The sequence below is a fragment of the Megalobrama amblycephala genome, linkage group LG22 (assembly GCF_018812025.1).
Source record: "Megalobrama amblycephala isolate DHTTF-2021 linkage group LG22, ASM1881202v1, whole genome shotgun sequence".
In the NCBI taxonomy this organism is placed as follows: Eukaryota; Metazoa; Chordata; class Actinopteri; order Cypriniformes; family Xenocyprididae; genus Megalobrama; species Megalobrama amblycephala.
The window spans coordinates 13460156-13476154 of record NC_063065.1 but is presented as its reverse complement, the minus strand read 5'-3'; the positions used below and the strand labels follow the sequence as shown (position 1 = coordinate 13476154).

General features: G+C 36.3%; 1 protein-coding gene across 1 annotated transcript; it reads left to right on the top strand.

The window, feature by feature from the left end:
- The first annotated feature begins 2113 nt into the window (after positions 1 to 2113).
- plcxd2 (phosphatidylinositol-specific phospholipase C, X domain containing 2) lies at positions 2114 to 13300 on the top strand. The gene is made up of 4 exons (XM_048175524.1): positions 2114 to 2617; positions 4644 to 5110; positions 11333 to 11574; positions 12776 to 13300. Exons 1-4 carry the CDS (start codon positions 2518 to 2520, stop codon positions 12927 to 12929), a joined length of 963 nt encoding a protein of 320 aa, XP_048031481.1. The 5' UTR covers positions 2114 to 2517; the 3' UTR covers positions 12930 to 13300.
- The last annotated feature ends 2699 nt before the right edge of the window (positions 13301 to 15999 follow it).

Here is a 15999-nt window from a genome sequence, read left to right as displayed (position 1 = left end):
AAGTTCAATGCCAAGCGATATATTTTATTTAACAGAAGTCGCCTACATCGAACGGCCAGTTTGGACTACATCCCTCTACTTCCTTCTTTAATGACGTCACTAAAACAGTTTTTTGACTAACCTCCGCCCACAGGAATACACAAGAGTTGCGTTTGTAGAGTGTGTTTGTCGCCATGTCGTCGAAACGCTGTTATTTTCATCCCGCAGTCCAATCACCGGGTCTGATTCTGGCTCAAATTGATAGGGTAAAATTAAAGACATGTTTACAATAACACTGAGCGCGTGCATCTCCACGTTATGGTAAGAGGCGTGACCTTTCCGGGCAAGGTTCGCTAAGCTGCTGTCGAATCACAACACAGGAACCGCTGGCACAATCAGAACTCGTTACGTATTTCTGAAGGAGGGACTTCATAGAACAAGGAAGTCGTCAGCCCGTTTTTATGACAGTGGAAACTATAGATAAGTAAATTATGTGAAAAATACTGTGTTTTTTTACACGCGAAACATGAACACATGTTATATTGCACACTATAAACACAATCAAAGCTTCAAAAAACCACGAAAAACGGGACCTTTAATAACGCATCCATGAACATGATTTCTTGCCGAGCCATATCCCGATTCTTTTCAACCGGCTGTGAGGTGAAGACCACATGTCCCAAGATTCCGTGCTCAAAATTGGCGTCATCAAGCTACACCTTTGTTTTGAATTGGCCTCTAGCGGACAGAATTGCACCTTTAAGTGAACTTATTCGTTCTTCGTCCTCCATTTGAAGCACCTGAAGGCTTTGGCTATTTATGTTTATCTCTTTTTTCTGTAACTTAATAAAGTCATGTTCAACAGTGGAAGGAAATATAGATATATGGCAGGGTATATAGCGACTGCCATGGCTGCCTGGTCAAGTCAATGCACTTTATATAATTTTATTCATTGCATGCAGGATTAACGGAGTTATATATTTCTATGTGTAACATATAATTTCTATTTTTAAACAAAACAGAAAAGTAAGTAAATTAAAGTGTTCTGGTTGTTATATTCATGTCATAAGATCAATGGCGCTGCCAATGTGTCTATTCACAACGTGATTTTGTAGCATTGAGTATTGTAGCCTATCACAGGGATTTCTGGAACAACAGCAACACAAAGTATTGCAATGTTAATCCAAGGTAATGTTTATGTGCTTTAATTGATGTTAAATGTGTGTAACGTGACTTTGTATATCATTTAGTGCTCCCAGCTATGTAGTCGTAGTAAAAGCAAAAATGGGTAATTCACCTCAGATCTTGAAATTAAACAAATCAACATTCAAACTGTGAACAAACAAGTGTACTCTATGACAAAGATTGTTTTAGTAGCTCAGTATGTATTTTAATAATGTGTAAATGGTGTAATATTTGTGAATTTGATTATCAACGTTGCGAGTGCCGCCAAATTTAATCTCTGGTGCAGTGCAAATGGTGCAAGAGCCCGCCCACACTGTGTTCTGATTGGCTGTGGTTTTTGATTGATTGACTTTTAGTTTTGCAAATGAGGACAATCTTTGTAGGATGAATAAACATGTTTTTGGTCATCATATTAAAAATAACACTTAAAGGATTAGTCCACTTTTAAATAAAATTTTCCTGATAATTTACTCACCCCCATGTCATCCAAGATGTCCATGTCTTTCTTTCTTCAGTCGAAAAGAAATTAAGGTTTTTGATGAAAACATTCCAGGATTATTCTCCTTATAGTGGACTTCAATGGCCTCCAGATGGTTGAAGGTCAAAATTACAGTTTCAGTGCAGCTTCAAAGGGCTTTAAACGATACCAGACGAGGAATAAGGGTCTTATCTAGCGAAACAAACATCTTGGATGACATGGGGGTGAGTAAATTATCAGGAAAGGTTTATTTGAAAGTGGACTAATCCTTTAAATTGGATAATATTCAGACTTTTGAGCTTTGAAGTGCTGGAAAAAGTTGTGTGAATAAGGTGGGACTATCACAAGATTGGATGCCGCCATCAGGGTCAGACATACCCTGGCTTTTGGTGAAATGACGGCACTGTTCCTAGCTCTTCACTGCTGCAAAAGCTGAAATTGATCATATTCATTGGTGTGGTCAATAAGTCAAAAATATCCATGCTCTTCAAACATTACAATAGCTATATCCACTTGCAGTACTGGAGGTTAAGTGTCCCATCTGTTACCTGTCTAATGGAGAGAGAGAGGGAGGGGATAATCAGCCCTGACCAAGACGTTAACTCCAGCAGGGAAGCAGGGAGGAGGATAAGGATTGTAATTTCGGTCTAAGAAGATTAACTTAGTAGAAGAGCTCACTCTCTATCTGCAGTTTGCCTCACACATAGTGATGTTATAATGAGTAAATCATTGTTAGCTTGATTTAAATCGCATGTTGATGTCGACTGATTGTAATGATTTCGCTTGGAGTAACGATGATTGTTGGATTGGCTTGGCCTGGATCGGTGTTGAATTGGCATCCTGCATGTTAGGGCTGAAACGCTTTACTAGCGGAAATGAAGACACGACCCACAGGCAGCACCTCCAATGCCGACTGGATGGGCTCTCTGTGCCCTGCCCTCACATCAATGCCCCTCAAGTACCTGGCGGTTCCTGGTGAGAGAACTTCTCTGACCTTTGACATTTAATTTAAAAAGTGAATTCAAAAGTGAAACGAGGTATTATTTTCCATTAATAGCTATTTAATTGGTGAGGCGAATTGGCCCAGCCAATCAAAAGTTGGTCATTTTTCAAATAGATGTATGAAATAATTTAATAAACAATAATAATTAGGACTATAATAATCATCTTATTACACTATAACTTTATTTATTTAGTTAAAAGAGTAATTAAATGCAAGTTAATTGTAGGCAATTTCCTAGCTCAAAAGATGTGAGATATCAGTTTTGTTTTGTCCAAGACCAGTAAAACCTGTCAACAGCAAATATTGTCTGGTTCCCAAAACTCTATGAACACAGTCTTCCATCAATCTGAGAGCTTGACTGAGAAAACTAGGGAAGAGCAGAGGGAGGAGACAAAGTGATAAAAAGAGCAGTTTATTGAATAATCTTGCATATTTTTCCATTTTTCAGTACAAATCCAACAAGTTTTATTATTTTATCAATGTATAATATATATAAGTATACTAAAAATGGAAAATTATTCCTTCACAACATCATCCTGTGAGGTTAAAAACATTGAAATGGATCTGTTACTCATGTAAATAAATTTCCATTGAAACCATAAAATCATAAGATTAAACAACAATAGCCAGCATTGTAAAAGCAGGTAAATAAGTAAAATAATTAGTATTATAAAATAGTTAGTTCCTGTCCTTGATTGATTGGTTGATAGCTGTGTTTTATTCACGATAAAACACAGCTATGACTGCTTCACCCAACGGTTCAGTATCACACAACACCCATAGCAGCCACTCTTAGCAACATAAACTGTTTGTTCTCAATTTATATTATTCATTGAAGCTTACTGTATTATGTAGAAGAGTATTGTGAGAAAGTATTAACTTCATGCAGATTAGCATTTTCCTTCAGGTCAGTCCTATGCTCATAATAAAAAATTATGCTTAAATGTCCCCTGCAATATCTTGTCCTTTTAACATTTAGGGGTTTTCCCGTGACTGACAGCTCTAGTCAAAGCATTTGTCAGTTGCATCTTGTTCAGTGTTCACAACAATTCAGTCTTTTCAATGTAAAAGTCTTTGCTACTGACTGATACACTCATAAAGACAGTCTTTGCGCCATCTAATGGTGTAATAATGTAACTTCTGTTGCTGTTCACATCAGGGACTATTTTTTCCCGTGGAAGGAAGGCTTTTAGTGATTTTACTTAATGAAAGTTGCATTGAAACATATTTTTTGGCTTTAATATTTGTATTGTGTGGTAAATAAAAGTTTTATAAAAGCAATAAGGTACTCGAGGCTAGTGCTGTATCGTGAATAAGTCACGGCTGAAGGGGTTGCAGGCCTAACAACGCCCTTCAGACTTCACGATACAGCACAGCCTCTCGTACCTTATTGCTTACATATAAAAGCACAAATAATGAATAATAATAATAAAATGATGAATAAATTATTAAATGATAAATAATATAAATCTAATAATGAATAAATGATAAATCAAATGACAAGTACATAAAAGACTGATTATAAATTATAAAATTAAATTGAATAAACACAGATGTATGGTTGCTTTCTTGAAGTAACATTCACACAGGTTGCTATTAAGAATCCTTTGATCCTTCGCATTAATTGTTAATTTTAATAAAATATATAATTTAAATATACTTGTTTCTTGTTACTCTCTATTATTTATATTCCTTTTTTTATATATATTAGAAATTTAATATTAATATATTAATAACATATTACATAATGAAATATATTACATAATTTAGTTATTTTATGTTTTATTTTACTTTAAAGATTTAAAATCCTCTTTTTTTAGTCAGCAACTGATTATTGAAAGCTGTATTTAAAAAAAAAAATCTTTCTAATAAACAACTGTTTTAAATGCATCGATATATATCCCGATATATATATATATATATATATATATATATATATATATATATATATAAAATGTTTGAATTTGTCTTGATGCTGCCTTTGTGTTCATGTTTTAGGGTCTCATGATTCCTTCAGCTTCTGGGTGGATGAGCAAGCTCCAGTCGGTCCAGACCAGAAAGCATATGTGAAGCATCTAGTTGCGATATTCCGCTTTCTTGCCAAGAAGGTGATGAAGAAGTGGTCCATGACTCAGAACCTCACCTTCAGGGAACAGCTCGAGGGAGGAATACGCTATTTCGACCTGCGTGTGTCCACCAAACCAGGAGAACCAGGCCACGAGATATACTTTATACATGGGCTGTTTGGACACAAAGTACGTGATGGCCTTAATGACATTAACAATTTTCTGAACGCGCACAAGAAAGAGGTTGTTTTTTTAGACTTTAATCATCATTATGCAATGAGCGAGGAGCATCATCATTACTTAATCAAGATGCTGAAGGATGTGTTTGGTCACAAGCTCTGCAAGATTGATGTGGTGGAGGAGATCACTCTAAACTATCTGTGGGAGAACAGGTACCAGGTGAGCACAGGATGCCACGTTGTGGACATTAGACCTATCTGATGATAATAATGAAGGCTTTACATAAAGTTGAAATCATAAAATGTGATTTTACAAGAGGAAAAAAGCAAATCTGATAGTAAATGTTTTACGCTTTATAATGGAGCGAATCTGTTACTATCTTTCATATATTTTCAGATCTGCTAATGTCAGTACTGAGGTTTCGATCCTCAATACCAACAGGAAAATGTAGGTGGGGGAGCGAATAGCTTTCTCTTCCACCCTCAATACCCATGACTGAGGTACCCCCAATTGCTCCCCAGGCGGCACAGCAAATGACTGCCCACTGTTTTGGGTGTGTGTGTCCACAGTTTGCAGTGTATGTGTGTTCACTACTCACTACCCCTATGTGTGTGTGTACACTAACTTGGATGGGTTAAAGGAACATCAGATTTAATTAACTATGCTAAGCTATGCTAAAAGTGGTACTGCCAGACCCGGAGATTGGCTGAATGGATTCAAAATCGCAAAACTCAACTGTTTAACTCTAGGGGAGTTGAAAAATCAGCCTATTTTCAAAAAAGTGGAGTGTTCCTTTAAATGCCATACTTGGCCTTCACATCAAGTAATTTTCACTTTCACATTTTCTCAATGATGCTAGTGTGGTATATAATAATAAACAACAACTATATAGATACTTGTGATAACAGTTAGGGCCCTTTAGATTAGGGGAAAAACAGTGACACTAATAAGAAGAGGTTGACTTTTTAACTCTTTAAAAAGACACAAGACTTTGTCATAGAGATTGGCGTTCAGTCATACTGAAACTGACCTAAAATGAGTTGAAAAACAGCTGTAAAAAAATAAAATAAAATTTCCTGTTACTGATACAAATGCCAACACATCAAATGACTGGAAATAAGTGGAAATTGTGTGGGTTTGCAATTTGCTGTAATATCAAATTTGCAGTTCAGACTGCAGCCTGAATTCGTGCTAACGACTATTTGTGCATCTATGGTGTGCTGCACCAGAGGTCACCGGCTATTCCTGCTGTGTACTGACCCTAATCACTATAGGATTAATGTCTCACTTCCACTCTGATGGAGACAGACAGGTGTACAAATGGCAAAAACTGGATACCCTTGTAAGCACTATGCTATTTGTGAACACCTTCAGATTAGCACATTTTCATGATAGTCTTTGTGGAAATAACTGATTCTGCTTAGTAACAGAAAAGGTGGTGAACTAAGATCTTAAATGTTCTGTTAATATTTGCTGTGGCTGTTGTTTTGCTGAGTTGCTGGTTACATCTGCCTGTGTGCGGTGTTAACCACCATAAATGAGGGAAGTGGTTCTCAACAACTAAATACTGTGAATGTAACAACAACAGACGCACGCATTGACAAGCACTTGTTATGAGATAGCCGCAACTTTAGTTTAAAAGAATAGACCCCTTAATCGCCTACGTCATGGTGACGTCACCGCTCTAGCTGGAGGCAAAACATAAATAAGAACTCATAGCAGGTGTGCTAAAAGTTTGAGGTTTTGACTTTAAAATGTCATCTTGTTGTGTTTTTGGCTGACAGAATAGAAGGAACAGGACTTTTGGTTCAAAACTAAAGTTTTACCAGATCCCGGCAGACATTCCTTCAAAGAAATCAAAAAGATAATGTGGTTGAATGCAATACGGTGTACAGACTGGACGGAGACGATCATATATAATACTCGTGTTTGCAGTGCACACTTCATATCAGGTAAAATAATCGATGCATATGTAATGGTGTGTTGGTTTTATCTAGTACAAATCAGCAAGTTTCTGTTTCATAGGTGAAAATCGCCAACTTTCAGCGCACTAGCTAGCTTAAATGTTAAACAAACATACAGCGATAGATGTGTGTGCCATCTTTTGAATGGTCTCTTAAAATAATCCACATAACCATAATCATAGTTAAGCCAGCGTTAGGTTACATTAGACAATAAGCCTTGACAAAATTCCCCGAACCATCCAAAAGTTCATATGTTGTCTAGGAAATATCCAAAACTTAAGTTAATTTACAAAAATAGCTGTCACGGTCCCGCAGAGTCAGTGACTGTACATATTCGGACAGTTCTGAACCTTCTTCTGCATCCATGTTTAATAAATCCCTCCTAAAACATGCTAGCTTATGCTTGTCAACATTGAGTCCAGCTTCTCTTTTTGCCTCCAGCTAAGCCCCGCCCACCAGGACACGGTGCAATGTTTACAAACTTTTAAGGGGTCTATACAAAGACATATTTATTGGTCATAACTTTTTAAAGCACATGTGACGGAAAAGTCATGGGACCATCAGGTGAAGTCAAATGGCGTTGGAGTCAAAAAGGTTGAGAAACATGCCCTGGGGTGTTGTGGATAGATGCTATATGGTTGCTAAGCTGGTTTTACCAAGTGGTTTCTAGAGTGTTTTGGGCGGTTACTAAGTGCTCACTTGCTAGAACCCATCACCAAGTCTCTAATTCTGAGGCCGGTTGCATAAACTGCTAAATATAGTCTTACAAATTAGCAATATACGTTTTTTCATAAAAAAATAAATTGGTCGAATTTGATACCGAAAAGTTAGACTGATTGTTGGTCATACTAGTTCTTAAGACAGTCGCCACTGTCTCAAAAAGAACCGGAAATATAATGTTCGTAATATATGAATATGTGAGAACCGGAAATATAGTGTTTCTTATTCTTAATACCCCCATAGAAGACGAATGGAGCTATTTCCGCAGGGGCGCGGGGAGATTAGGTTGGGGGGGTGCTGTGCGTGAGAACACTGCATAGACCATACACCCGGACACTGACTGCACACGGGAAATACATTTAAAATAAAAAGTATAAAACGTTTTTTTTTTTTTTTTTTTTTTTCTCAGTAGGCCTACATCCGAGATTTCCATGTTCCACTTTTACGTTAGGCTACATGTCGCCTAGCCCTAGCCAAAACCTACAGATCCCAGCATAAACGGTGATACATTATAATATTTGTTTCAACAACATCCAGAAACATAAAAGCAGGCATATGCAGTGCTGCGTGCATGATATGGCGGGGCAGAATGCGCGCAACGAGCGTTCCTTAATAATCACTAAAAAGATGAAAGCTCCTCGCGATCTCACAATGCTTCAATAACTGAACAATGATTCTTTAATAATAACGTCTAGTCGTCTACACTTTATCACGGAAGAGGATTAGGGCCAAGCAATAATAAAAAAATAAAACCATCTCGAGATTAAAGTTGTTAAATTTCGAGAAAAAAGTCGAGATAAAATGTTAAGAATAAACTCGTTAAATTACGAGAAAAAAACCCCGTTAAATTACGAAGTCGTTAAATTTCGAGAAAAAAGTCGAGATAAAATGTTGAGAATAAAGTCATTAAATTATGAGAATAAAGTCATTAAATTACGACTTTTTTTCTCATAATTTAATGACTTTATTCTCAACATTTTATCTCGACTTTTTTCTCGAAATGTAACGATTTTTTTCTCGTAATTTAACGAGTTTATTCTCAACATTTTATCTCGACTTTTTTATCGAAATGTAACGATTTTTTTTCTCGAAATTTAACAACTTTAATCTCGAGATGGTTTTATTTTTTTATTATTGCTTGGCCCTTATCCTCTTCCGTACTTTTTTAATCAGGATTTGCCAGCATGCAAAGCATTTAGCGCTGAACAGTGGTTCCTAACGTCTCACTGCGTCCCAGAAATCAACAGATTTGTCTGTGATTGGCTACATTAGTCAACGCTGCAAAACACGTTATTGGAAACTCTGCCTGCTTGCCTTGAGTCCGTAAAGCGTTTTATTAGATCTTAGTTGTTCTTTAAAAAAATGTGTCCATTTAAAGTGTTTATTACAAACAAATTATTAAATTATAAAAATGAATAAATGTAACTTAACAAAAATTTGCGTTGCATTTACTGTCCTGTGAAAACAGGGGTGCTGCAGCACCTCCAGCACCCCGACTTCCCGAGCCTATGTATTTCTGTCTACATAAGCACGCAGCGCGCGAACGGGACACAGCGGGCGTTCACTAGATTCTACCTGCATAGCGGAGTTGAGAGAATCGAGTGCTTGAGGTGTTACAACAGCCAGACCGAGTTCAGCTCCGAGTAGGCCTAAGTTAAGTTATATCATGTAAATGAATTGTGGCCGACTCCATGATCAGTGCCCTGACTATTGAACTAGGGAGCTGATTGAGACGCACGCATAGTCTGTAATGCATAAAAGGGTTAGTTCACCCAAAAATGAAAATTCTGTCATTTATTACTCACCCTCATGCCGTTCCAAATTAAGATATTTTTGTTGAAATCCGATGGCTCAGTGAGGCCTCCATAGCCAGCAATGACATTTCTTTTCTCAAGATCCATTAATGTACTACTAAAAACATATTTAAATCAGTTCATGTGAGTACAGTGGTTCAATATTAATATTATAAAGTGACAAGAATATTTTTGGTGCGCCAAAAAACAAAATAACGACTTATTTAGTGATGACCGATTTCAAAACACTGCTTCAGGAAGCATCGGAGCGCCAAAGTCACGTGATTTCAGCAGTTTGGCGATTTGACACGCGATCCGAATCATGATTCTATACACTGATTCATCTGTGCTCCGAAACTTCATGAAGCATTGTTTTGAAATCGGCCATCACTAAATAAGTCGTTATTTTGGTTTTTTTTGGTGCTCCAAAATATTCTCGTCACTTTATAATATTAATATTGAACCACAGTACTCACATGAATTGAGTACATGGGTCTTGACAGAGGAAATGTCATTGCTGGCTATGGAGGCCTCACTGAGCCATCGGATTTCAACTAAAATATCTTAAATTGTGTTCTGAAGATGAACCAAGGTCTTAGAGGTGTGGAACGGCATGCAATAAATGACATTATTTTCATTTTTGGGTGAACTAACCCTGTAAGTGAACTTATACAGTCGAGAAAGACAATGCATGTGTGCAAGGTATCAAGTATTTTGGATCCTTTGCTACATATTTTAATGTTTCAAACGTATACTCTACATGTTTCACCACTTATGAAACTTATCATTTACTATTTGTTGTTTATGTGACTAATGTGCCATCACCATTCATGTCTATATGCAACCAATAACTAAATTACTATTAGAGCACAAAATTGTTTATAAGAGAACAAATTTCTTCATTGCTGTAGTCACTTAATTATGCATTCAAAATGCACCAGATTTAGGCATTTAAACGTAAAATATCCAAATTTTCTTCCGGACCCCCCTAGAAGGGCCGATGTCCACCTACCACAGTCTCACTAAATTCTGTGGGAAACACTGAAGCTTAAAGGGATAGTTCACCCAAAAATGAACATTTTGTCATCATTTACCCTCAAGTTGTTCCCAACCTGTATGAATTTCTTTCTTCTGCTGAACACAAAAGAAGATATTTTGAAGAATGTCAGTGTAACCAAAAATTTGATGGGCCCAATTGACTTCCATAGTATTTTTTTCCATACTTTGGTCCCCCAACAGGCATTCTACTGACTATAAGTAACTTTGCAATTACATGTCAACTTATTCTACTAACCCTAACGGTCTACTAATACTCCACTAATACTCTAATGAGAGTTAGTTGACATTTAGGTGCAAGTGCAACATTACTTATAGGTAACAGTATAATTAAAGGGCACCATCAAAATAAAGTGTAACCCAGAATTTTCACTTTTGGGTGAACTATCCCTTTAAGTCCCTGAGTTAAGTCTATGAGTTTGGTCCATTTTTATAATCACACCTCTCCTTAATAGTTAAGATATATATTTGATTATTCCTGACTGTTGTGGAAACTGTATGAGATATGCACCAAAGTTTACTTTAAAGGGATAGTTCATGAATGTTTGTAACCGAGCAGATCTCGCCCCCCATTAACTGCCATAGAAGGAAAAAAACACTATAGTGTTAGTAAATGGGGGGTGAGATCTGCTTACAAACATTCTTCCAAATAACTTCCTTTGTGTACAGCAGTACAAAGAAATGTATACAGGTTTGAAACAATTTGAGGGGGAGTAAATGATGACAGAATTTTCATTTTTTGGTGAACTATCCCTTTAACATAGATTGTTCTCTAAGCTTAAATATGAGCCATACCAAGCCTTTTGGAAACACCACTAATAATATTATCATCATCAGAGCCCGTCATGTCATTTTGACTTGAGAATAATGGCTCGTTCAGTTTCTCACGTTTGTGTTTGGTTTCACAGGTCCTAGTGTTCTACCATCATCCATCTGCCGAGGGCTGCCCTGTGATGTGGCCTGGTAGTAAAATTCCTGCTCCCTGGGCCAATACCACAGACACCACCAAGCTCATCCAGTTCCTGGAGACCACGCTGGGTGAACGAGCCAAATACGGCAGCTTTCATGTATCTCAGGCCATTTTAACCCCACGTGTCAAGACCATCGCCAAGGGCCTGGTACGGGGGCTAAGAAACTACCTGGTGGAGAAGTGAGTATTTAGGTGGAGGAAACATTTTCATTTAATTTAAGCATAAATGTGTTCACACTTGTAATTCAGTTCTTCTGGTTCTTTTGGTCCGAATCAAAAAAAAAGAAAATAATACATTTATTCCTGGTTTGCTTAACATTCACACTGTCATTTTTTTAGACCAAATCTAAAAATACAAAAAAACGTATTTGCAACGGAACTTAACGAACATCCAAAACAATGGATATTTATTTATTTATTTTACTGTGAATATATGTTGGTATAATTTTAAAATCATCCACTAGGTGGCAGCCCCATATTTGGTAAGTGTTAGGTCCAGATTTAGCAAAAACATAATCTGTCATCACAATGATGGGGTCTTTTAAGGTCCTAGCCTACTCATTGGACCCAGGCTGAAGGGGCCCCTCATAAATTTAGAGCTGGCTTTTGATCTATGCATACAGAATACAGTATTTGCATATTATGTACCATACATATAGTATACAAACTACATATTGTATGCTATTTCGACACAGAAGTATGGATCCTCGTGCTGTGTCTTAGCGGACATCCTATTGAGACAGCCGTCTCGGAGGAAGCTGTTTAATTCTGCCTGAGTGTGGATGTTGGATTGTTTATTATTCCAGGAAAAACACAGTCTGAGCTTCCCATTTCCTGGTTTTGTCCTGGCTGCTGCTGTAGATGACTGTGGTGCTTGGGAAGTTTATTTCTAGTTGGAGCTGACTCGGCTGACCTAGAACTAACTCTGTGAATAAAACGACTTCAACAGCTACTTGTAGACAAGTGCAGTTGTGTTGGTTATACATGCATGCGTATTTATAGAAATCTACACGTATACAACCACAAAAGTGTGCGGTCCGTAAGATGAAAGAAGTCTCTACCAAAGCTGCATTTATTTGATTGAAAATGCAGTAAAACAGTAATATTGCAAAATATTATTACAATTTAAAATAACTGTTTTCTATCGTAATATATTTTCACATGTAATTTATTTCCGTGATGGCAAAGCTGAATTTTCAGCATCATTACTCCAGTCTTCATACTGCCACCAAATTTCGACCTATTATTGAAGAGATAAAGTGGAAAATGAGTGTAAATGCAGGTTAATTTGTGCATGAGCGCCATAAATCAGCATGTTTATTAGAATATGCACTATTCAGTGCATCCTTCACGTCTGTTCTTACATGCATTTCTGTCACAGGAACCTTCCAACCATAATGACATGGGTGGAGGCACAAAAGCCAGGCATAGATGGGGTCAATATCATCACCTCAGACTTCGTAGAACTTGTGGACTTCGCAAGCACTGTTATTAGTTTAAATAACCTCCTCCTACAAGATCGACAGGGCACATGACCTTTTCTTTGACTGAAGATGTGCTGACCACAAAGAACTGGGGACACATGGAGGTCACTGCATGTGATATCAAGAGGTGACGGATACCATATAAGTGCCATTAGTCTGATACCCATGTTTTGCTAATTTCACTGTAAGGTTTTTTTCTTTCTTTTTAACAGCACTTGTTCATGTACGTTGTGTATTGAAAAAAACTAATGTGTGTAATTATTTATGATTAATTATAATATTTTAGGACACATTTTAATAAATATTAAATGTTTAGTCTGTCATATAGAAAATATATGAATTTCAGAATATTGGGGCGAGAACAAACAGGCTCAGTGATTTTTGTGTTGTATCATGAAAAATAAAGTGTCATGTATTTTGTATGAGTGGTTTTAAAGGTGGCTCATGTGTGTACTTGATGTGAACCACAGTTTCTGGTCTTCATTTGCATTTTCCTCAGTGGAAGATGTGGACCACGGTCATGGCAGGAACCTCTTTTCTTTTACAAGCTGGTGCAGTAAATAAATATTTTTTCTATTTTCTGTTGCCTTGATTTTCTAAGACATTTGGCACTATAATAAATACTGGCATGATGGATAATTATTTATAATTTAATTAACACATCATTTTTTTCTCATTAAAAGTTATGAAAATAGGGTGTTTTTTTACCAATAAATAAATTCTGTAAATTCATATTGGTACAAAAAATGTAATTTATAATTGTCTTGATTTTCTCAGAAATTTGGCATTACAATAAATATTGCCATGATGAATAAGAATTTATAATTTAATTAATATATCATTTTTTTCTCATTAAAGTTATGAAAATGGTGTTTTTACCAATAAATACATTCTGTAAATTCTTATTGGTACAAAAAAGTAATTTATAATCTTATTATTTGGTTTTATAATTGTATTATTTGCCTTTATAGTATATAAAATAAATTACTATAACAAATATTGATGGATAATAATTTATATTTATTATAATTATTTATAATAATTTATATAATTATTATTTTTTGTCATTAAAGTTATGAGTATGGGGGGGGGGGGGTGTTACCAATAAATAACTTCTTATTAATACAAAAATTAATTTATAATTAAAAATAAAATGTTCCAATTTTTCCATTGTGACATTATAAATATAAAAATATAATTTTGATTTTAGTGTGAAATATGACACAAGCTTGACAGGCTTTGTGAGATTGACCCAATTAGCCTTTAAAATGGAATGCTGGTATTCTTTTTTTTTTACTTTTTCAGTAATCATCTTTAGCTAATTTCAGTTTATTTTATTGCTCTTCAGTATTTCTTAAGAGTATTCACAGAAATTATGTGACCGTCTCCACATCCAGGACCCTGCAGAGCACAAGAGGTTCATCCACACCTCCATTTCTATGTGACCATATCCACATTCCAGTGACTGTTTTCTGTGGACTCTAGGATGGGAAAGCCATCAGATAATGATCAGGACCATGTGAACTAGTCCACACAGAGCATTTGAATCCAATGAAGGAACAATTATGTGCTCAAAGCATGGAGGTATTTAGGAAGAGAGAAAGAAAGCGGAGACAGATCTAATCAGCACAGCTGTTCTCTTTCTCTTTGGCTTTAAAATCACAGGTTTTGTTCACCGCCGTTATCGCGAAGGGAATGTTTGCCCTGAGCTGTATATTCATAATGAATTTTTAAGTGAGAAATGCAGTCAAGTTTGAATCAGAAAACATCCCATAGGTCCTATAGTGCAAATACTGCATTCTATGCAATTTTTTCATTGCAAATTAGCATAACAATCAGAGTGAAGAGTTACACTGGGTGTCTCTGAACTGAAATAACACCGGATGATCATGTTCTGCAGCATGATTTGAGATGTTTTTAAAGAGCATAATCTTCAGTGGAGGCAAGAACATCTGACTGTCTGTACAAAGATGTCACATGATCAGTTTCATGAATTTGCTAGTTTGATTAGTGACCTAGAAATAGTGCAGAATGTTCCATATTTCTTATTTATTTTCATCATACACTCTTAAAAACAAAAGTTCTTTACTGACATCTGTGGTTCCAAGAATAACCTTTAATATCCATGGAAACTTTACATTCCACAAAAGGTCCTTTACAGTGGTTTCTTTAGATTAAAATGTTCTTCACACTAAGAAAAAATTGTTCTTTTAAGTACTGTTCATTGGAAGGTTCTTTGAGGAACTAAAATGGTTCTTCTATGGCCTTTATGGGTTTTGTTCTGTCATGAGATTTCGAAGATGGTCATTTTTTTTTACGTTACAAGATTTCAAATCACGGTCGGTTTTGTTCTTTTAGAAGATTTCAATCAAGGTCGGTTTTGTTCTTTTACGAGATTTCAATGATGGTCAGTTTTGTTCGGTTACGAGATCTCGACAGTTGGTTTTTGGTGTCAGTCGGTTTTGTTCTGTCATGAGATTTCAAAGACAGTCCGTTTTTTTGTTTATTTACGAGATTTCAATGATGGTCAGTTTTGTTTGGTAATCAGATCTCAATGATGGTCAGTTTTCAGAATGACGGTCAGTTTTGTTTCTTTACAAGATTTCAGGTGGTCGGTTTTGTTTCGTTACGAGATTTCAATGACGGTCAGTTTTGTTTGGTAATCAGATCTCAATGATGGTCAGTTTTCAGAATGACGGTCGGTTTTGTTTCTTTACAAGATTTCAGGCGGTCGGTTTCGTTACGAGATTTCAATGACGGTCAGTTTTGTTCGGGTATGAAATCTCAATGACGGTCAGTGTTCGGTGTCAGTCGGTTTTATTTTGTCATGAGATTTCAAAGACAGTCGGTTTTGTTTTGTTATGAGATTTCAATGATGGTCAGTTTTGTTTGGTTATGAGATCTCAATGATGGTCAGTTTTTCAGAATAATGGTCGGTTTTGTTTCTTTACAAGATTTCAAAGACGGTCATTTTTGGTTCATTACAAGATTTCAATGACGGTCAGTTTTGTTCCTTTATGAGATTTCAATGATAGTCAGTTTTGTTCGGGAACGAGATCTCAATGATGGTCAGTGTTCGGTGTCAGTCGGTTTTGTTTTGTCATGAGATTTCAAAGACGAT

Coding starts and splice junctions, on each gene's coding strand:
- plcxd2 (XM_048175524.1), top strand. CDS start 2,518: ATGAAGACACGACCCACAGGCAGCACCTCCAATGCCGACTGGATGGGC. Junction 2,618..4,643: donor CAAGTACCTGGCGGTTCCTG/GTGAGAGAACTT, acceptor TTCATGTTTTAG/GGTCTCATGATTCCTTCAGC. Junction 5,111..11,332: donor TGTGGGAGAACAGGTACCAG/GTGAGCACAGGA, acceptor TTGGTTTCACAG/GTCCTAGTGTTCTACCATCA.